Below are 21097 nucleotides of genomic sequence, written 5' to 3'. Positions count from 1 at the left end.
ATGAAATTTGTTATAGTTTTTTCTAATTCAGTAAAGAAGTTTTTTTGGTAGCTTGATAGGTATGGTGCTAAATAGGTAAATTAATTTGGGTAGAATTGTCATTTTTATTATGTTAGCTCGTCCTACCCATGAGCAATCAATGGCTTTCCAATTGTTTAGATCCAGTTTTATTTGTTTGGAAAGTGTTTTGTAGTTGTTTTCATATAATTGCTGTGTTTGTTTTGGTAGGTATATTCCTAAGTATTTGATATTGTCTAGGGTGATTTTGAATGGTGTTTCTCTTTCTACTTCTTGCTGCTCTAGTGTGTTGGAAATGTATAGAAATGCTGATGATTTATGTGCATTTATTTTGTATCCTGCAACTTTGCTAAAGTTGTTGATATTTCTACAAGCTTCTTAGTTGATTCTCTAGGATTTTTTAAATAGACCATCATATCATCTGCAAAGAGTGATAGCTTAGTCTCCTCCTTGCCTATTTTGATACCTTCAATTTCTTTTTCTTCTCTAATTGCAACTGCTAGTGTTTCTAGTACAATGTTAAATAATAGAGGTGATAATGGGCATCCTTGTTTTACTCCTGATCTTATTGGGAAGGCTTCTAATTTATCCCCATTGCATATGATGTTTGTTGATGGTTTTAGGTATATACTATTTATTATTTTTAGGAAAGGTCCTTCTATTCCTATACTTTTCAGTGTTTTCAATAGGAATGGATGCTGTATTTTGTCAAAGGCTTTTTCAGCATCTATTGAGATAATCATGTGATTTTTGTTTGTTAGACTGTTGATATGGTCAATTATGTGGATGGTTTTCCTAATGTTGAACCAACCTTGCGTTCCTGGTATAAATCCCACCTGATCGTGGTGAATGATCTTCTTAATTACTTGCTGGAGTCTCTTTGCTAGTATTCTATTTAAGATTTTTGCATCTATGTTCATTAGGGAGATTGGTCTGTAGTTGAAATCTATTATTTTTAAAGATGACAGGTGGAACCAGGGAGTCTAGTCTAGTATCTTTATATCACCACACTATCCTTCAAGGATGTATCTCTGACCTTCTAGGTAGACTCAAACAATGAACATTTCTAGACACAGGTGGAAAGGAGAGGGCTGTTGCTAGCACCTCATTCCCAATTTCCAACCAATCGTGTTGTTCCTATCCTTATGATCCTGCCTATTCTGTAATTAATTACATTGTTTCCATTTACCCAATCTTATTCTCTGTTCTCTTGTACTTCCTACAACTATATGAAGGCTTGTAAGCCCTACCTTGTGGTCTTTGGTCAATGAGCAAGGCCATTGCCCCAATTTATTGCTAGCCTAATATACTGATTATGCTTATATCACTATCTCTAAGTTTACCTTCACTTTTCAAATATAATAGATTTAAGTCAGTATGACATAGAAGTTACAGGGTAGGACCTATAGGCAGTAAGCCCTGGGTCTGAACTTCAGACACTTATTAGCTGTGAGACACTGGACAAAGTGCTAAACCTGAGTCTGATTTTTCTCATCAAAAAAATGAGGAGGTTGGACTCACTGACTTAGAGCTCCTTCAGATCTAAATCTATGATACTATGGTCATAAATGGGCCAATAGGAGAAATAGGCAAAAACCTTGCTCTCCATCATTACTTCCAGATATGCTCTATGCCACCATCCCTCAGCAACCTTTCCTTCATGGAGTCATTCAATCTATATCATCTGATCCAGATCCTTGTTGCTATAATCTGCTAGCTTCTGGGTTGATCTCCCTCCCTTTATTTTTTTAAACATTTATGAGAAGACAGAAGAGTGGCAAGGGCTAGGCAACTGGAGTTAAGTAAATTGCCCAAAATCGTATAGCTTGGAAGTATCTAAGGACAAATTTGAACCTCCTGAATCCAGGTCTGGCTCTCTATCTGCTGTGCTACTTATCTCCCTTTTAAAGAAGTTTAGTACATGGGATAGTTAGGTGGCTCAGTGATTTGAGAGTGAGGCCTATAGATGGGAGGTTTGGGGTTCAAGTCTGATTTCAGATATTTCCTAGCTTTGTGACCCAGAGCAAGTCTACTTAATTTCCATTGCCTAGCCCTTACCACTCTTATGCCTTGGAAACAATATATAGTATTGATTCTAAGATGGGATTCTGAAAAAAAAAAGAATATAGTACCTAGCTCAGTCCCTGGACTTTCTGTTCCCACTCCTGCCTTCAAACACGAGGACTTCAACAGTTACTGATGTCTCCTCTCATGCCCTACCTCCAAATTAATTTAGTAGTTACTTCTTCAAGTTACATATTGTACAGCTTATCCTATCTTTACTACTCAAGAATGGTCAGAGATTATATCTCACCATTACCAAGAACTATGCTATTTTTATGATCTTACACTTTGAAATTCCCCTATGTGATCCATCTGCTCTTCTGCCTCATTCTTATACCTATTCTCTATCCTCACTGTGATCTTCAGTTCCTCTATCCCTCCCTATTCTACCATGCCATCTAATCTGCTCTGATCTCACTTTCCTTTCTTTATTCTTGACCTATAGTTATGGTCAATTATAGTCTAATTTCCATCCTACATACCCTCTTCTAATCACTATTCATACCCAACTAATCTCCAAATCTGAATCATTTGTCCTCTTTCTCATGAACTGTTGACATATTATCTCATTTAACTGGGCCTTTGTTGCTGCAGGAAAACACTTTTATTCTTCCTTGATTGATTCTACTCCACTTTCCTCAGTGGCTCTTGAAAACCTCTTCTCAAAGGCTATCTAATGTCTCCCTCACCTTTCTTTATCTCATATGTGGTAATTTCATTATTTACTAAAATTACAGAGGTCATCCAATGTGAGGGACCCATATCAATCTCCTTTTCCCTCAGTTTGGGTGTTCCTTAAGGCTCTACATTTTCTAATAGCTCATTAACTTCCACAGGCTTAAGTATAATATCTATATAGTGTGAAAAATAGGTAATGGAGGGCACCAGGGATGTTACAATAAATCTAAATGGTTGTGGGTACACACACTGGGTTGTAGGAGAGACTGGACCAGGATAGGGAGACCAGAGTTCACTGGAATGGCAGTTGGTCTTAGCTGTCACTCAGCTTACCATTAGGCCAAAGTCTTTGAAACCAACAGGCAAGGTAAAGGTTTTGACAGTTTTAATTATGTTCAGCTAAAAGGTGGGAAAGGGATTTCTATACTTAAAACCTAATGACAAAACCACAGGGCAAGGGGAGGACTTCTCTACTCTAATCTTAGTGATCTAAGCAGACAGGGCCAAAGGAGCAGTGCAGGAGTCACTATGAAGGCCTCAAACGTGGTACCAGCCAGATTTGACCAGCACAGCAAATGGGTCTGAGGGTGGCTTTGGGGATCTCACAGTAATCCACAGATGATCAGGATGCCAAAAGCTTAGGTGGTCCAAGATATCCAAGAAGAAAGAGTGTGCTTGAGATGCTGTCCACCAGATCCCAAACTTCTCCTCTTCTTGGTGCTCTCTGTAGGTCTTATCCTCTTGCTGAAAAGCCACCACCACTCAGGATCCCAGGGAAATCAGGATGCAGGGTGTCCTTTACTCTGAGATCTCCCAGGGCTAACAACAATTTGTGCCCACCACTAATGGAGTCCCTCTCAGGACACAAGGCACTCCTTCCTGCTCCTTCATTCCATCTTAGAATTCTCCAGCTCTAGCCCTTCCTGCTAGATGAACCTTAATTCTTAATTAATTACTAACTAATCTTCCTCACAACAATAGGTAATCCCCAAATCTTTATATCCAGCTCCAATTTCTCTCTGCATTCATTATACTTCATCAGTTATGTATATTGACTAATGATGATCAACAGTGAATGACTTCATTTTTCTCAGGAAAAAAATCCAAGACAGTGAGTGTCTGTTGGTGCTTAATCAATCTGGAGCCCTGGCTAAAAAGCCGGATCCCATATCTCCTACACTTATAGGGCTTTTCACCACTGTGGCTTTGTTGGTATTGTACCAGATGGGAACTCTGCATGCACCCCTTCCCATGGGTCCTACACTTGTAGGGCTGGATAGTAAGGTGGCTCTGCTGGTGCTGGATTAGGTGAACAGTTCTCCTAAAGCTCTTCCCACACACAAATCACTGGAAAGGCCTCTCACCTGTGTGAGTCAGGTGATGGGCCATTAGGTGAGTACTCTGAGAAAAACCCCTGCCCCATACTCCACAATGGTAGGCCTTCCCTGGCCTCCTCATAGGGTGTTCCAAACCCTTAGAGGTCTTGTAAAGCTTCTCCAAGCCCTTGAAGTCATTACAGTATTTTGCCAACAACTCTACCCAGTTGGAATACATCAGGGAATATAAATGAGATTTCCCCAGAGGATGTATTCCTTTATGTGGACCTTTGGGATCTAGATCTTTGGGATTGGAGTTCCCTTTTGGAGACAGGACCAAGAGTGATTAGGTATTTCAGGAATTGATGGATCACCTTCAACCGTACAACTCTCACACCCTTGAGGAGGTTACTCTGATCCCCCTAGCTTGGGGGATTTTCTAGGTGTATGAATGTGCTGATGATGGAGAAGGGTAGAGCTCAAGCTGAATGTTTGCCTGCACTTAGGATGCTCATAGGACCATTCACCAATGTGAGTGATCTGATGCTGGATAAGAGAAGAGTTTAAACTAAATATTTTGTCACACTGCACTTATAAGGTTTCTCCTCTATGTGAGTCCTGCAGTGCTGAATCAAGGTAGAATTCTCACAAAAGCTTTCACCATAGTCAGGACACTTGTAGGGTCATTCACCAGTATGGGTACATTGGTGGTTGGTGACATTAGAGGTTCTGTTGAAGGACTTCCCACAGGCCTCACATTTATAGGATTTCTCTTGTATGTGGATGATCTGGTGCTGGATCTATGTGGAGCTAAGGCTGAAGGTTTTCTCACATTCCACACACTTGTAGGGCTCTTCACCACTATGAGTTCATTGCTGTTGGACTAGGTTGGAGCATTGGCTGAAAGTTTTGGGCAGTCAGGAAACTTATAGGGTTTTTCAGTTGTGTGGGTCCACTGGTACTGAATGAGTATAGAATAACGACTGAAGGACTTGAAGCATTCTGTGCATGTGTAGCACTTTACATCTGTGTATATATGCTGGTGCTGGACCAGAGTGGACATCTGCTGGAAACTCCACATTTTGGACAGGTACTTCTTGATAGAATGAGGTCTGGTAAACCACTAGTTTGGACTAATGGCTGAAGCTTTTCCCACAGATGTAGTAGAGGGAGGGTTGGACTGTGGAGGTGAACAGGAGGAACTGACTGAGGGGTGGAGCTGGTGGGACCTATTGCCACTCATCAGAACAAGGATCTAGAGCAGTGATCGTGAACCTTTTAGAGATGGAGTGCCAGGCCCCATCCTCCCAAGCTGAGTGCCCTGCTGCCTGCCCCACACAGTGACTACCTGCTATGCCCTGTCCCCCTAACAAATGCCACCCTGCTCCTCCCTACCCCACACAGAGGAAGGAGAAAGCACTTCTATTGGGCTGCTAGGCAGAGGGGAGGGTAAAGTAGGAATGTCCTCAGCATAGGTGAAGAGGGAGGAGGGAAGCAAGTGCTCCTATTGGCTTCTGGGGAGAGGGGTAGGGGGGTTGTGAAAAAATGTCCTTAGACATGGTGGAGAGGGGGGAAGGGAGCACCTCTGCCTTTCTACTAATGAAATCCTTGGGGGGTGGGAGGGTGGCAGCTGCTGCCCACAGAGAGTGCTCTGTGTGCCATCTTTGGAACTTGTGCCATAGGTTTGTCATCACTGATCTAGAGTCTGAGGAGACTATTCAAAGAATTCTTCAGGCCAGGGACTATCTGCTTCCTCTGGCATGTCCATCTGAAAGGAAATGTAAGTAAAGACTTTGTTCCAGAATATAAGGCATCTAAGATTTGAATAAAAAAAGGGGAAACAACTGTTTAGTAAATGGAGCAGGCCTGGGAAGTTATCAGTTAGATGATAGGACCTGAATTATTATGTTTTAAAATATCAATGTCTAGGAAAAGTACTAAGCAGTTGGAATGAGCAGATAGTATACTGGAGGCTAGGAGTGAATTGAAACCATAGATATGCCCTAATTGCAAAGCCATTGAACTTAGAAATTTTCGTTTTAGTTACAGGAATGCTGGCTAGATCCCCTGAAGCATTATTCTTCAGCTAATCAGAGTCACAGCTCATGATGATCCAATTCTATCTGACCCCTCTTCCATCTCTCTCAATACCTGTTTCCTTTATTCTTCTCCCATGCCCCAAACCCTTCCACCCTTACCTTCCCCTGCACTCACCAACTCAGGAGAGCCTGAGCACAGAAGGAAGAAAGGATGATGGTAATTCCTTAGAAAAGGGGGAAGTGGGGATAGGAAGGGGTTCTGGGGCTGAGCTTGACAATTCCTGGGCCTGGGGTGACAATTCAAGTCGGGCAATTCAGAAGCCAGGCATGCAAAGCAGACAGGAACCCTCCACAGTATAGAGGTGGGGCATGATGGCCTGGAACAGGAAGTTGTCATTTGTCCCATCCAAGCCTCTCTAGGATCCCAGCATGGCAGAACCTCTGTGGTTTTAACCTGTGAGAAGCAAGGGATGTACCTGAAATGCAGATGTTCTGGGAAGGAAGATCAGGCATGTGGGTGCATGTGTTCTTTTCCTGTCCTTTCCAGCACCTAGCACAACTGTGCAAAATAGTATGAGCCCAGGACAGACTTCAGGAAATGGTAACTATTTGAGGCAGAAGAAAGGAACTATTCTTATAGGTTTTCCATCCTATCTACATTCCAGGGCCCCTGGGGTTACACCATTACTGGTTGGACGCCCATCCCAACAATCAAACATACCCTACCACTCACTCTAACGCTCCATATACTATGGAAGCCAGAGAGGCAGCGTAGTATAGTGGAAATAGCATTGATATAGGAGTTCTGCGACGGTTTGATTTTGGGAAAGACACCTTTTCCTTTGAGACCTCCATATACATGAAATGATGGCGTTGGGCTGAATGATCTTCAAGGACTTGACCAGCTACTAATATTCTCCCACTTCAGTTCTAGTCTCTATTTTGCCAATTAGCATCTCTAATAATGAGGAGAGGGGAGAAATGAAGGAAATGCTACTGTACGGATCCAGCTCCAGAAGGAAACGCTTTTAAGCCCTGAAGCCAACCTGACAGTTTACTGCAAGCACTTGCAGAACACCTCAGGAACCTCCCCAGCTGCAGGGAACCGAGCAACCTCACTAGGCATGCGCAAACGGAGGCGGAAAAACAAAATCACTCTTCCCCATTCACGCCTACTCCCTTCCGGTTCTCATCCTTTCCTCCGTTCCATAATCATCTGGCTTTTTCATTCACATTCGCGCCCCTCCCCCAAGCTCTCTGACTCCTTGTTGAATGGCGGGGCAAAGCAGAGGTCCAAATAAAGGGGAGACAGGAGGCGGGGTTTCTTTCGAGGTCGCCAAGGAAACGGGTTGAGCTCCCCTGGGGTCCTTCTCTAATGCCCCACCCATTCGCCTCTGGCGGTGGTTTCTGATTGGTTTAGTCTAGCCTTACGCCACGCCCTCCGAGCGTCTCCGGCCCCAAATCTGTGATTGACAGCCTGACCACATTGTTCAATTCCCACCCCCACTTTCCCTTTTCTCAAGCTCCAGGAACAATATCTGATTGGTTGTTAGAAACTCGAGCCACATCCTCCTGGTATGTTTTCCATTCACCGGCCCGGTGCGGCCAGTACCAGTCTGTTAGGTGGGTAGTCTCGGCTGCTCGCGCGCCCATTCGAAGCTGCGTGCACCCCTAGGGCGGATCCCTTCAGCCCGCACCAGGAGCTAGGCTCCCCGCCCCATTTCCCCTTTCTCTTAGCGGCCTCTGATTGGATAAAGCAAACTGAGTAGGTGGGGACATTGGGAGGGGATGCCTGCGATTGGGTGTGAGGGAATGGGCGTGGCCAGAGGGAGTGGGGAAGGAGCTCTACACTGAGGTGGCGGCTGCTGTGGGTAAGTGAGTGGATGACCCCAGGTAAACTCCCTACACGCCGTGTCCCCCTTTTAATTGCGAATCCTGGAATATCTGGGATTCAACATCCCGGAGTAGGGCACAGAGATGGCAAGGATCAGGGGTGAGGACGGCCGGGGGTAGGGGGAAAGCAGCTTGCTTTACCGGGACCCCGCCCCCATTCTCATCTCCTTCCTCTCCCCCCACCCCCTTACCGTCCCGGTTTAGTGAGCACACCCCTCTGCCTCGCACTCACCTCCATCCCAATTCTTGCCCTGTCCCCAGGGTGCTCCTGCCCCAAACCCTATTCTTATCCCCCCGCCCCGTCTCAGTCCTGAACCCCGGGCCGCCATGGCCGAGCCGAGGAAAGAGGAGGAGGAAGAGGATGAGGAAGGGGGCGCCGGGGGACGCCCTGAGGCCGGAAAAGTGGAACCCCCCAATCCTGTGACTTCTGTGGTGGCCAAGAACCTGGCACTGCTGAAAGCCCGCTCCTTCGATGTGACCTTTGAGGTGGGAGATGAATACGAGATCATCGAGACCATCGGTACAGGAGCCTACGGAGTGGTCTCCTCTGCCCGCAGACGTCTCACTGGTGAGCTCTGTTACCTGTGACACAGGTGACCTACCCATGCCAGGCGCTTACCAACTTCATCCAAGTATCAGCATCCATCCACCCACCCACCCATCCATCTACCTACCCACACAGCTGTCTGTCCATCCATCCATCCATACCATACCCTCATCCTCCCATCTGAACATTTACCTGTCTACCCACCCCCCAAACATCCATCCTTCCATCCGTACCCTGAAGAAATAGTCTTCCATTCTTTATCTCCTAGTAATTCTGTGAGAACCTTAGCTTTAGGAAACTTACTTAACATACTTATTTTACTTATTTGAGTGTATATGCCACTTTTATAGCCTTTGGAATGTGAGGTCCTGAAGAGCCTTGGCTTATTTTATATTTATTATTGTATGCTAACCCCTTCCCCCCACTTCAATGCTTGTTGAATAGTAAATGCTTGGAGAATGAATGAGTAAAATTGATAGATTTGTTACTAACCAGTTTATTTAGCTCTTTATACCTCTCAGAACTTTGCTTGGCTTTCCTCATAATATCCTTTGGAGTAAGAAGGGTATGTGTATCTGAGTGTATGCATATGAGTATATATACACACATATGTATATATGTACTCATATATTTAATATATTGTACATATGTACAAACATATATGAATAGCCAGATTGAGATCCATAGAAATGTGATTTGCATGAAGTATCACATCTACTAAGTGGCAGCTCAGAAACTAGAGGATAGACCTAACTCCTACACTAGCATTTAAACCAGTGGGGAAGATGGGAACCTACTATACTGGGGAAAAGGAAGGAAGCAATCATTTACCAAGTACTTGCTATATGCCAGGCACTTGCTAAGCACCTTATAAATATTATCTTATTTGGTTTTCACAAAACCCTATATGTTTATTATCCCTCTTTAAAGTTGAAGAAACTGAGTCAGAGAGATTAAGTAACTTGTACAGGTTCCTGCCTTCCCCAGTGCTCTAAGGCTGTATTTGAACTGAGGTCTTCTTAATTTGATTCACACAGTAATCCTGTATCTCACTTTTCAGTTGAGCAAACTGAGGCAGGCAGAGGATATAAGTTGACAGCTAGTAAGTAAGTAAGGCAACATTTGAATGGAATTCTTCTTAACTCCAGGCTCAGTGCCATCCAGCTGAAAAAAGATCAGTATCTGAACTTTAGCATCTTCTTTATAGCTCTATCAGACTTTGAAGGCAGGATAGCCGATCTTTCTTTTTCTCCCTTAAGGCCAGCAAGTAGCCATCAAGAAGATCCCCAATGCTTTTGATGTAGTAACCAATGCCAAGCGGACACTCCGGGAGCTGAAGATCCTTAAACACTTTAAGCATGACAATATCATTGCCATCAAGGACATTCTGAAGCCCACTGTGCCCTATGGGGAATTCAAATCTGTGTAAGGAATGGAACTGGTGGGGTGGCTTTTGAGGTTAGAGTCAGTGGATTACTTTGAAATGAGGATTATAGTGCCTGTTATAAATGAAATAGGTGATGAGGCATTTTCCAGAGAAACAAGTTCTTGATGATCCCAGGAAGATTTAAAACTCTAAATCCTCCTACAAGGCCACTGCAAAAGTAGCCATTTACTCTTGAGGGGAATCTGACCCTGGAGATAAGGCATGAGGTAGAATGATGGGTTGGGAAAGGGAGTAAGTGTTACTGCACTTGAGTCCTTTTACTCTGTCTCAGTTATGTTGTCCTGGACTTGATGGAGAGTGACCTACACCAGATCATCCACTCCTCCCAGCCACTCACCTTGGAGCATGTACGATATTTCTTGTACCAGCTGCTCAGAGGACTTAAGTATATGCACTCAGCCCAGGTGATCCACCGAGACCTCAAGCCCTCCAACCTGCTAGTAAATGAAAACTGTGAGCTAAAAATTGGTGACTTTGGCATGGCCAGGGGTCTTTGCACTTCTCCAGCTGAGCATCAGTACTTCATGACAGAATATGTTGCCACACGCTGGTATCGTGCCCCTGAGCTCATGCTCTCCTTGCACGAGTACACACAGGCCATTGACTTGTGGTCTGTGGGATGCATCTTTGGAGAGATGCTGGCTCGACGACAGCTCTTTCCAGGCAAGAACTATGTCCACCAGCTTCAGCTGATCATGACAGTATTGGGGACTCCATCCCCATCTGTGATCCAGGCTGTAGGGGCTGAGCGGGTACGTGCCTACATCCAGAGCTTGCCTCCACGCCAACCAGTGCCCTGGGAGACAGTGTACCCAGGTGCTGACCGGCAAGCACTGTCCCTTCTGGGCTCCATGCTGCGTTTTGAGCCTGGTGCTCGGATCTCAGCAGCAGCTGCCCTACGCCACCCCTTCTTAGCCAAGTACCATGACCCTGATGATGAGCCAGATTGTGCCCCACCTTTTGACTTTGCCTTTGACCGGGAGGCCTTGACCCGTGAACGAATAAAAGAGGCCATTGTGGCCGAGATTGGTGATTTCCATGCCCGACGTGAAGGGATTCGCCAGCAGATCCGTTTCCAGCCCTTATTGCAGCCTGTGGCTGGGGAACAGTGCTGCCCTGATGTGGAGATGCCTAGTCCCCGAGGACCCAGTTCAGATTGTGCCATGGAGTCACCACCTCCAGCCCTACCTCCCCCTGGACCTGCATCCAACACCATTGACTTGACATCCTCTCAGCCTCCTTTACCCACTGGAGAGCCAGCCCCACCAAAAAAAGAAGGGGCCATCTCAGACAATACCAAAGCTGCTCTCAAGGCTGCCTTGCTCAAGTCCTTAAGGAACCGGCTTAAAGGTAAAAGAAGGAAACTTAAGATAGATGGATTGAGGGAGGGTGATAAATAGAAATGGGCACGGGGTAGAAGAACCAGCTACAGAATTTTATGGGAATGGGCACAGTTAGGCTCTTGAGCACAGCAGCCTCCTCATTTTCTTCCCCTACTCTCATGCAGATGGTCCCAGTGCACCCCTGGAAGCCCCGGAGCCACGAAAGCCAGTAACAGCCCAAGAGCGACAGAGGGAGCGGGAAGAAAAAAGGAGACGGCGGCAGGAGCGAGCCAAGGAAAGAGAGAAACGACAGAAGGAGAAAGAACGCAAAGAAAGGGGTGTGGGGGCGGGGGGTGGTCCTTCTGGTGATCCCCTGGCTGGGCTAGTACTAAGTGACAATGACCGGAGCTTATTAGAACGCTGGACTCGAATGGCCCAGCCTCCAGCTCCACCTCCTGGACCAGCAGCACCTACCCTGCTACCTCCTGCTCTTCCTCCTGCACCCACCCCCCAACTTACTGGACCCTCTCCGCTCCCAGCTACTATCTCATCTGGTCTCCAGGCCCCAGTTACACCCCTCCCAGTCCCCCAACCATTAGTCCCACCTCCTAGCCTTCCTGGTCCTACACCTGCAGGAACCATGCCTTACTTTCCGCCTGGCCCACCCCCATCAGATCTAGGGGGATCCCATCAGGCTCCCACTTCAGAGTCACCTGATGTGAACCTCGTGACCCAACAGCTATCTAAGTCACAGGTAAGGGGAACTATTGAAAACATGGAAGTATGTTGGTTCAGACCATTGTGATTAATGAAAAGTCAGCACACTTTGAGCATAATTTAAGATTGATAAAAGGGATTGAGAGTTTGAAGGTAGGTTTGGGGGTCCCTTTGCATTTTCTTGGAAAGGTACAGTGAAGACAAAGATTTACTGGGTATGTCTACAGAGGTTTGACTATTCTAGTTAATTCAGGAGTAGAGACAGACATGGGCTCTTTACAGTACTCGAAAAGAGAATAGATTATAACCACCTGGACTTTAGTCTTTCTGTCTTTCTCACTTTTTTCAGGTGGATGATCTGCTGCCTCCTGTTTTCTCGGGAACCCCAAAGGGCAGTGGGGCTGGCTATGGAGTTGGCTTTGATTTGGAGGAGTTCCTTAATCAATCTTTTGATATGGGTGTGGCTGATGGTTCCCAGGACAGGTGAGTGAGGATGTGGCTTGAGAGAGAATTGAGAGGAACAAGGCTGAGAGAAGGAATATTGGAGCACTGGGCAGGAACCCTAAGGAAGGAGTTCTTAATCTATTTTGTGTCATGGACTATTTCACAAAGTAATGTTTTTAAATATAGTTCTTGCTTTACCTGAATTTACATTACACAAATTTGACTTTACATAAAGAATTCTGAAATAAATTTTTGCATTCCAAAAAATTACAAAAATTCCTTATGTAAAACAGACACTGTTTGATGCAGGCAGAGGAAACAATGGTGACAAGCGAAGAAGCATCTAAGTCAATTCCTTCATTTCTGTAGACAGTGAGTGATATGGTGCCTCTCCCTATATTCAGTAGTGGTCTTTGTATTTTTATCATGACTGGAGGCAAACACTCTCAAGGGGAAAAGTGAACCATCTTGCAAGTGTAAGCCAATAGATTTGGAAATGTAAATGAAAATAATTAGAAAATATAAAGGAAGACAAAAATTGTCATTGGTAACAATTGAACTTAGTCTTGTTGTTGACTGAACACGATAGTGAAGGAAGCTACCTGGATAAATGAGCACACAAAAGAAGTGCTTGTATGAAGTAGATTTTTCTGTTGAAATAAAGAGAAGCTGCTGTTGTAGAGATGGAGAAGCTATGGACAGTTCTCACTTTACGAAAATTCCATTTATGCACATTCTACTTTGTTTAAAGAATTCTGAAATTCACATTCCAAATAACATCTGTGTTGTTTATTGTATAATACTGTGCTTTCTCTCTCTGGTCCTGCCTCCCTCCACCCCCACCAGGAAAAAACCCTAAAAATAAAACCTCCAAGTGGCAGAAGAACTGACCCATAGAGAGACCACCACACTACTGCTGCCACCCCTGGATTAGGGGTTTGGCTTGAGACCTCTATCATGGAGAGAGGAGACCTTTACCCTGCTCTATCCACCCACCTGGGTTGCCAGCTTCTATATGGCTGTCTTCCTCAGGTTCCATGTTTCTGTCCCTAGCTGGCCCCAGCACATCACCCATTCTTCTCTGTATTGGTGTCTGGCCCCCATGTGTCTGCCCTCTTTGTGTTCTTCCTCTTAGTTCTTTTCAGACCTCCACATGGCTGATTCCATGTGTCCTTGAACCATGTGCCAGCCCCCTCCCTCCACAGGCACTCAGTCCCTTTCTCTCCTCCTTCCTCATGCCCATGGACGAATTTGCAGTCTTTAAAAATTGCTTTATGTAGAATTCAGCAGAATCGTCTACATACAAAGCAAGAACTGTCCATATTAACTCTGTAAATAGATGACCAGACTCAGAAAATTATTCCTTTAAGCTTGGTGACAATACAAGCCAAGACGGAAAACCTCTTTGAAGATTTCTATGAAGTTAAGTACCTTTTAGGAACACAGGTATTTATAGCAAGCAGTATTTGGCTTAAAAATTGCACTGAATTTCATAATCTGCAAGTGTCAGGAGAGTCTGCTAGTGCAGATTCTGAAGCAGCAAAGAAGTTTCTAGAGTTCCTGCAAAGAATAATAGATAATGTTCCCTACTTTTAGAATAGATCTTTAATGTAGATGAACTTGGTCTATTTTATTAAAAAATGCCATCTCAAGCCTACATCTCAGCATAGGAAAAAACTATGCTGGGGCATAAAACTTTAGAAAATAGAATTACACTCCTGTTTGGAAGGAATGCATCTTGGAATTTTCAAATTAAAACCTGTACTTGCACATCACTCAGAAAATCCCAGAACATTGAAAAGAATCAGCAAGACAACACTATCTACATTATTTTGCTAACTCTAAGGCATGGATAACCCTTTTCTTCATCTTTGAACAGTGGTTTATGCACTGCTTCATTTCCAAGGTTGAGAAATTTCATAACAATAATGGAATTCCTTTAAAAATTCTACTTATCTTGGATGATGTTTCCAGATCACCCTCTCCGTCTGTGTGATTTTAATGAAAATGTGAAAGTAGTTTATAATTCCCTAATACTATGTCACTTATTAGAAGTGATTGGGAATTTCAGTATTTACCCTCTACATTTGCTTTGACAATTGCAGCTTTGGATGCAGATAAGAATTTGAGATTTCTAGAAGTCCTCTTAATATTTTCCATGCAATGTGGAATATTGCTGCTGCTTTGGAAGATGTAACAGAAACATGTATGAAGAATTTAGGAAAAAAATGTCTCTGCAGTTCTGATTTTTGTAGATTTGACAAAGATGTAACAAGATTGCAAATTTAACACAAGAATTGGATCTAGAAGTGGATGAAAATAATGTGGAAGAGATGATTCAGACTCATGGAGAAGAACTGTGGAATGAGGATCTGTTTGTATTGCTAGCTGCAAAGATGGCAAAAGAAGAAATGGAAGCTTAGAACTGAGATCGAACCAAAAAGATTCACAATGAAACAGCTGGCAGAAGTATTTCATCATTTGAGTAAATGTTTTTCTCATATTGAAAAAACAGATCCAAATACTTCAGGATTTTAAAAGTTCAAAGACTAGTTGAGGATAATATGATTTACTATTGTTAGATTAGGAGGAAAAAAACAGAGCCATTGTCTAAACATCTCTTCATAGCTTCATAAAAAAAAGTTGTGCAACCAGTGATAAAAGGCTAGGTACTATGGTATGCTATGCTAACTTTACCATCCAGTACTGTGAATACTTTATCATTATCAGTACTGTGTAAACATTACCTTTTGTTTCATACTTGTTTATCACAGTACAGCGGTTAATCTGTCTGCATTTTTATACCTTTTATGTCTTATGTAAAGGTATTATTTCCGTATATACCTTTGTTATATAGGTCAAGTGAAGTGGGTGGGGCAAATTTGCATTACATAAAAATCACTTTAATTAAATTAAACTGATTATAATTAAATTAATTAGACTCTGTGGAATGGTTTGCTTCCTTAAAGCAAGAACTGGGTGTGCATAAAATAAGAATATGTATGATTACCGAGAAAACCAATTATATTGATATACATTTATCAACAAATAAAGAAAACTCTTAAGGCAGGGAAGCAACCTGACCTTGCTGATTAATGTTTTGCTCCCCTCTCTTTTCTCTTCCTGCAGCCAAACAGACTCAGCACCTCTGTCAGCCTCTCTGCTTACTGATTGGCTAGAAGGGCATGGAATGAACCCAGCTGACATTGAGTCTCTACAACGTGAAATTCAGATGGACTCTCCTATGCTTCTGGCTGACCTCTCTGACCTTCAGGAGCCCTGAGGACCAGGCTTTAAAAAACCAGGCTTGCGCTGGGTTCAGGGGGACAGCACCCTTCAGTTTAGGTGAAGGGCAAGGTCTAGAAAGAAAGCCCCAAAAGATTGAGAATACATATTGTGGTGGGGAGAATTGGAGCACTGACTTTTTTTCTCTGGGTTCATCTCAAACTCACCGTGCAACCTTAGGTGGAAGCCTCAGTAGCTACAAAACTCTTAAGGGAAATTAGGAGGGCCCAGGAAGTTCTATTGCCTATGCCTTCTCAGAGCTGCCACTTCCAGTATTGAATTTTTTTTTAACTTTTATTTTTTACATTCCTGTTGTCATGGGACCAGTGAAATATAAGATTGATCCTTACTTTTGTCTCCAAGTGTCAATTATGGGAATTGAGGGAAATATTTGAAGGGAAGACCATTGGGAGAACAGTGTACTTGGTCTTGGGAGCCAATTGGGAATCTAGCAAATTCTTTCAAACCACCAACAGAAGAAGCTTTTTCTTTAGATTGGTGTATTCCTGTAGGTTTATTGACAAATTGTGCCTTCCATTTTGCTATTTTCTGTGGTTAGTCTACTCCTCACCCTATCTCTTCCTTTTCTACTTCATGCTCCTAGCAAACTGCAATAGAGATGGATTCTGTTCTCCTGTCTGAAGAACACAGTCTGAAGGGAATGTAGGAGCTGCTTACTGGGAGTAGACTTAAGATATCGTGGTAAGATAGTTTTATCCCAACAATGAGCTGTTTCCTTCCCACCCTCCTTCCTTATTCTTGCCTCTAAAATGCACTTGATTCTGTGAAGTGGGGTGACTGGACCTAATACATTTTTATCAATAGTGTATTATATAAGCTGGGAATGACAACAGAAGGCAACTAACTAACTTTTAGGGAATGAAAGCAGTTAGGCACAGCTGGTACTGGGGTGTGCCCTTTCTGATGCTCACCTCTGAAATGCAATAAGGATTCAGGAAGGGCTATAATGACAGTAGCAGAATTCTAGAGCAGGAGAGTTGGCAGCCATCATATATAAATAGCACAGTGAAGTTGGCTCTGGAGTGGGACATAGCAACAGCTCATTATGACGGCACGATATTAGCTGGCCCTGGAGTGAAGAATTGACAACCAAATAAGATTGCTAAAGATAGCTGGCTCCAGGTTGGAATTTAAGAGACCGCAGCTAATGAACTACTGCCTCTTTGGTGACCCTGATGACAATCATAAGCATAAGTGGCAAAGCGACCACTTCTGGGATGGGTAACCAGTCACAGCTGAGTATAATAATCAAACCAAGCTGGTTTCTTGGGTAGTCTATGGGCAGGGCTCATTAGAAAACCCAGGGGCACCATTAGAAGCCAGCCCTATTTGGATGACAAAGGTTAACAGTGGCTTCATTCATCCTCTTTAAGGAGGGACCAACATTATATGTGATGGACCTCAGCTTATATATGGTGGTATTAGACAAAAATAAACAAGATCTGGGGTGGGTTGGCAAATCTGAATAATAGCAAAGTTTTGGTAGGTTTGGGATTTTCGTTTGGTTTAGATATATAGTTTCATTGATGTGGGAAATTTCCTGTAAAGAAAATCCTATTCCTTTAGATAGAAAATGTCCCTGTAGTAGGGTCACAGAGAGTTATCACACACTTGACTTAACCAGGACAACCTAGGTAGGACGTGTTGGAGAGAGGACTTGGGCCTGGGTCTTCCTAACTCCAAAGTTGTCCTCTATCCAATATACCCTGGTGCCCATGGTCTTCTGGGCATAAAAAGGAATTAGATCTGGGTGGGGCTGACAAGAGCTGAGTAAAAGGCAAGGGCCATTTGCTTAGGGGCCAGGAAAAAGTGCTAACTGACAAATGGTAAAAAATACAAAGATAGGGAAGTCAATGGAAAAATGAATAGCCATGTAAGCCAGTAGCTGAATAGCGCTGGGTGAAAGATAAGAATGAAGGCTATAATAGCATAAAAGGGTTGCTGCCTTCAAATACGGCGAATCTTCATCTCGGTACGCTTAAGGGAATAATAGAAGCCTTTCCACTGGGCCCAGTTGATCCCATTGGCATAGGAAACGTGGGTCCCCCCCAGATAGAAGCCATTGAGATTGGCAAAATGACAGCTCCGGAACCAGAAGGCTCCAGATGAGAGTGCTGCACAATTCTGCACAAATTGGTCCTGGTCTTGGTCAAAGGTGGAGAATTTCTGGCCACTGTGGTAGGAAAGAGAATCACCTGGGAAGAAGGGAGGAGAGGAGAGTACAAGTTGGGGAACTGATCGTAAAGTCTGAATGGAAATATGTGAGGAGTGACTGCAGTGGAATATGAAAATGAAATCAGCATGACATGGCAAATGGGGCAAGGAGAAAGTTGCCTACCCCACCCCTGCCAGATGTTAGACAAATGTGCCTTCTGAAAGCAAAGGGAACATCTGCTCCGTAGTGGGGGAGGTGAAGACTTGGAGTGAAGCGGACTATAGCTTCCTTTTGGTGCCAAGGCTGAGGCTGAAGTTTGGCCCTTGCTCAGCTGTTGGTTCTGCCAGATGTGGGAGGGGAGGATGGGTGGGACCTGAGAGGGAATGTGAGGGCCTCAAGCTTGGGGACCAGTCTAGTAGTGCCAGCTGCTATCCACCTCCCCTTCCTCCCCGGGGGTCCTTGTAGACAAGTTGGAATAGTGGGGAAATGGCTGAGAGGAACAGAGACAGAACTGAGTATTACCTGCGCCCCCATCTTCAAAACCAGTTACATAGAGAGTGTAGCCATCTTCCTCTGCGTTGACAGCATTGGGGGAAATAGAGAATTCTGTGTACTTGGCATAGGCCGTATTGTTCTCAAAGTCTTCCAAGTCTACACGCAGCTCATACTTTTGCTTCAGAGTCAGGAGGTGGAGATTCTGCAGCCCTAGAAGGCCAAGGGAGGTTAGAAGCCAGCCAGACTGCCAATGCCCCCACCCTAGAAGTCTGATAATTAGTCCCTGGCTGTCTCTTGTCCCCCACACCCTTTCTAGACGTCTGCCCTTTAAGCCCCAGTTCTCTTTTCACCTTACCCAGCCAGTACTCCCCGTCGGCCCGACCAAAGCCCAGCTTGTAGTCATTCCAGCCTCTGAAGAAGCTGACGGAGCCATTGAATCTCTTCTGGAAAACCTGAAGCCAAGAAAGTGAAAAGCGGGACTGGGCAAAGCCTAATTTGGGGTAGGGAATATGGATATTGTTTGGAATCGACACTAGTACTCCTTGAATCAATTCCCATTTTCTTTCTCAGATCCCTTCTCAAACAGCATCTTGTTCTCTCCAGTAAGTGCTTCCATTTTCTAAGGTTTATAGAATCCGTGTCAGAGCTACAAGTGACCTTAGAGCTCATCTAGTGCAATTCTCATTTTACAGATGAAGGAATAAAGGTCCAAAGCAATTGAGTGACTTGCTTAAGATCCCACAGCTTAGAGCTTCTGTCTCCTCTTCTACTCTCTCTACCCCATAACAGCTCAGCAACTCTTCTGTCTGTCTTACCGTCCATTTGCCCTCTTCGGTGTTCATATCACAGAAGACTGGCACAGGAACACTGGGTCCTGAGGGGTAGATAAGGTAAACCCCATCGGCTCGATAACCCTGGGCATAGATGTCATCACAGTCCAGAGGCTGCTGAGCACAGGGCTTTTCCAGAGCTAAGAGAAAGAGAACAAAGAATTCAGTTGCCTTTCCTGCTCTCTGTATTGAATTGATTCTTAACTCCCCCCACTTTGATTTTCTCTGGAGGTGGAAAATCTTGCTTTTTTTTTTTTTTTAAACCCTTATTTTACATCTTGGAATCAATACTGTGTATTGATTCCAAGGCAGAAGAGGAGTAAAAACTAGGCAACAGGGTTAAGTGTTTTTGCCCAGAATCACACAGCTAGGAAGTGTCTGAGGTCAGATTTGAATCCAGGACTTCCCATCTGTAGGCCTATTTCTCCCCTGAGCTACCTGGCTCCCCCATGAAAATCTTGCTTTAAAAAAAGATCCAAAACTTGTCATTTTGCAATTGAACATAGTTGGGGCAGAGTTCCTCAACTAGTCAGTGGCTGATTTGGGGTTTGAACACAGGTTTCCTGATCACCAGTTCACTCTCCTACCACTGCCATCTCCCTCCCTAACCAGGTACTTTTTAAGTCCCTGGTTTAGAACTGTCTCTCCTCATCCTGTCCCTCTGATTCAAAGGAGTGCTTTCCCCTCTGCTCCCTCAGCCCCTTTTCTGTTCCCATGGAATTGGGATGTGAAGGTCCCTAGTTAGCAGCTTACCATCTCCCCGGATTCCAAGAGACTGAGATAAGCAGGAGGGAGTATGAAGAAAGAGGAAGAGCACCAATAGAGAGACCTGGAGAAATAAAGCAAATGGATCCATGTACAGGCTCCTGGAAGTTTCCAACATCAACCCTAAGTCAATTCAGTGTTTTAAGATTCTTCCTTCCAAGGCAGGGTTGTTGCCCCCTCCAACAATTTCCTTCCTTCGACTGGAGCTCACTTACAAAATTCCAATACCCCTGAACAGCTTACCCTGCCTCTAAGTGACAAGGCCTGCTTCGGTCCCAAATTATAGGGGGACACAACTAGTTCCCACCACTCTCAAACTGATCTCCCTCCAACAGCATCCTCTGTATCCCCTCACTAGGGCAGTCCTCTCCAATTGTGTCAGAGCCTCCCTTGGAGGGACAGATCCATTCTGGGCCCTAAGAGGGGCCTGTCTGACAGGAGATCCCTTCTCTAGGGCCAAATTGTTCACCCAATACCTTCATGTTGTCCGCTCAGCTCCGAGGCTGTTCTCTCTCTGCTGTGCTGGGAGCGGACAGAGTTCTGTTTCTGAGCACCAGCCAGGTCTTCCCAGATCCCTCCCCCACTCTTGTCTGCAATCTCCCCACTCCCCCTTCCCTTATTGAAATGGGATCAGTTTACACTGGAAGGAGGAGGAGGGGGTCAAGGGTGGGGGGGAGCGGGAATGGGGCCAGTGGGACACCTGGCTCTCATTACTGGCTGTCTGAGAAAAACTACAGCAGACGTTAACTCCTTGCTGGACCCAGCATCTCACCCTCCCAACCCATGTTGTTCTCCTGCCGTCCCCTTCTTTCCTCTCCAGTCAGAGATGCTCTGATCTTGTTCCTGGCTCATCGTTCCAGTTTCCACTTCCTGCTCTTGCTTGCAGCTAGTCCATTTTAGTCCTTTAAATTTTCTACATCCCTCTTCTTCCTAATGGTTCCCCCTGCAGACATCTGTTTATTTTCTCTTCTTCCTTTTTGTGATCTGCATTTAATCAGTCATTTCTCCCCCTAGGTTTTTGGAAGGGAATGGAGTCTGAGGGGGAGAACTGAGGCTTTTGA

General features: G+C 44.5%; 2 protein-coding genes across 2 annotated transcripts; one reads left to right on the top strand and one right to left on the bottom strand.

Annotated features, from left to right (window-relative positions):
* Positions 1–7961: 7961 nt before the first annotated feature.
* On the top strand, positions 7962–15778 carry MAPK7 (mitogen-activated protein kinase 7). Its single transcript, XM_044661168.1, has 7 exons — positions 7962–7986; positions 8270–8576; positions 9815–9980; positions 10274–11352; positions 11510–12078; positions 12391–12524; positions 15615–15778. The coding sequence occupies exons 2-7, from the start codon at positions 8336–8338 to the stop codon at positions 15766–15768; spliced, it is 2343 nt and encodes a 780-aa protein (XP_044517103.1). The 5' UTR covers positions 7962–7986; positions 8270–8335; the 3' UTR covers positions 15769–15778.
* A 1951-nt stretch (positions 15779–17729) lies between these two features.
* On the bottom strand, positions 17730–20580 carry MFAP4 (microfibril associated protein 4). Its single transcript, XM_044661180.1, has 6 exons — positions 20513–20580; positions 20025–20100; positions 19257–19411; positions 18797–18893; positions 18469–18651; positions 17730–17986 (listed from the first exon to the last, which is right to left on the bottom strand). Exons 1-6 carry the CDS (start codon positions 20516–20518, stop codon positions 17739–17741), a joined length of 765 nt encoding a protein of 254 aa, XP_044517115.1. The 5' UTR covers positions 20519–20580; the 3' UTR covers positions 17730–17738.
* Positions 20581–21097: the final 517 nt, after the last annotated feature.

This window comes from Gracilinanus agilis, chromosome 1 (genome assembly GCF_016433145.1).
Source record: "Gracilinanus agilis isolate LMUSP501 chromosome 1, AgileGrace, whole genome shotgun sequence".
Taxonomy (NCBI): Eukaryota; Metazoa; Chordata; class Mammalia; order Didelphimorphia; family Didelphidae; genus Gracilinanus; species Gracilinanus agilis.
Note: the sequence above shows the minus strand (reverse complement) of the source record. Positions and strands in the feature narration are given on the sequence as shown.

What these genes read in the sequence shown, in the direction of transcription:
- MAPK7 (XM_044661168.1), top strand. Translation starts at nt 8,336, where the DNA reads ATGGCCGAGCCGAGGAAAGAGGAGGAGGAAGAGGATGAGGAAGGGGGC. An exon ending in TATGGGGAATTCAAATCTGT is followed by an intron (nt 9,981 to 10,273) that starts GTAAGGAATGGA and finishes ACTCTGTCTCAG; the next exon opens with TTATGTTGTCCTGGACTTGA. An exon ending in AACAGCTATCTAAGTCACAG is followed by an intron (nt 12,079 to 12,390) that starts GTAAGGGGAACT and finishes CACTTTTTTCAG; the next exon opens with GTGGATGATCTGCTGCCTCC.
- MFAP4 (XM_044661180.1), bottom strand. An exon ending in CGACGGGGAGTACTGGCTGG is followed by an intron (nt 18,652 to 18,796) that starts GTAAGGTGAAAA and finishes TTGGCCTTCTAG; the next exon opens with GGCTGCAGAATCTCCACCTC. An exon ending in TTTTGAAGATGGGGGCGCAG is followed by an intron (nt 17,987 to 18,468) that starts GTAATACTCAGT and finishes CCTTCTTCCCAG; the next exon opens with GTGATTCTCTTTCCTACCAC.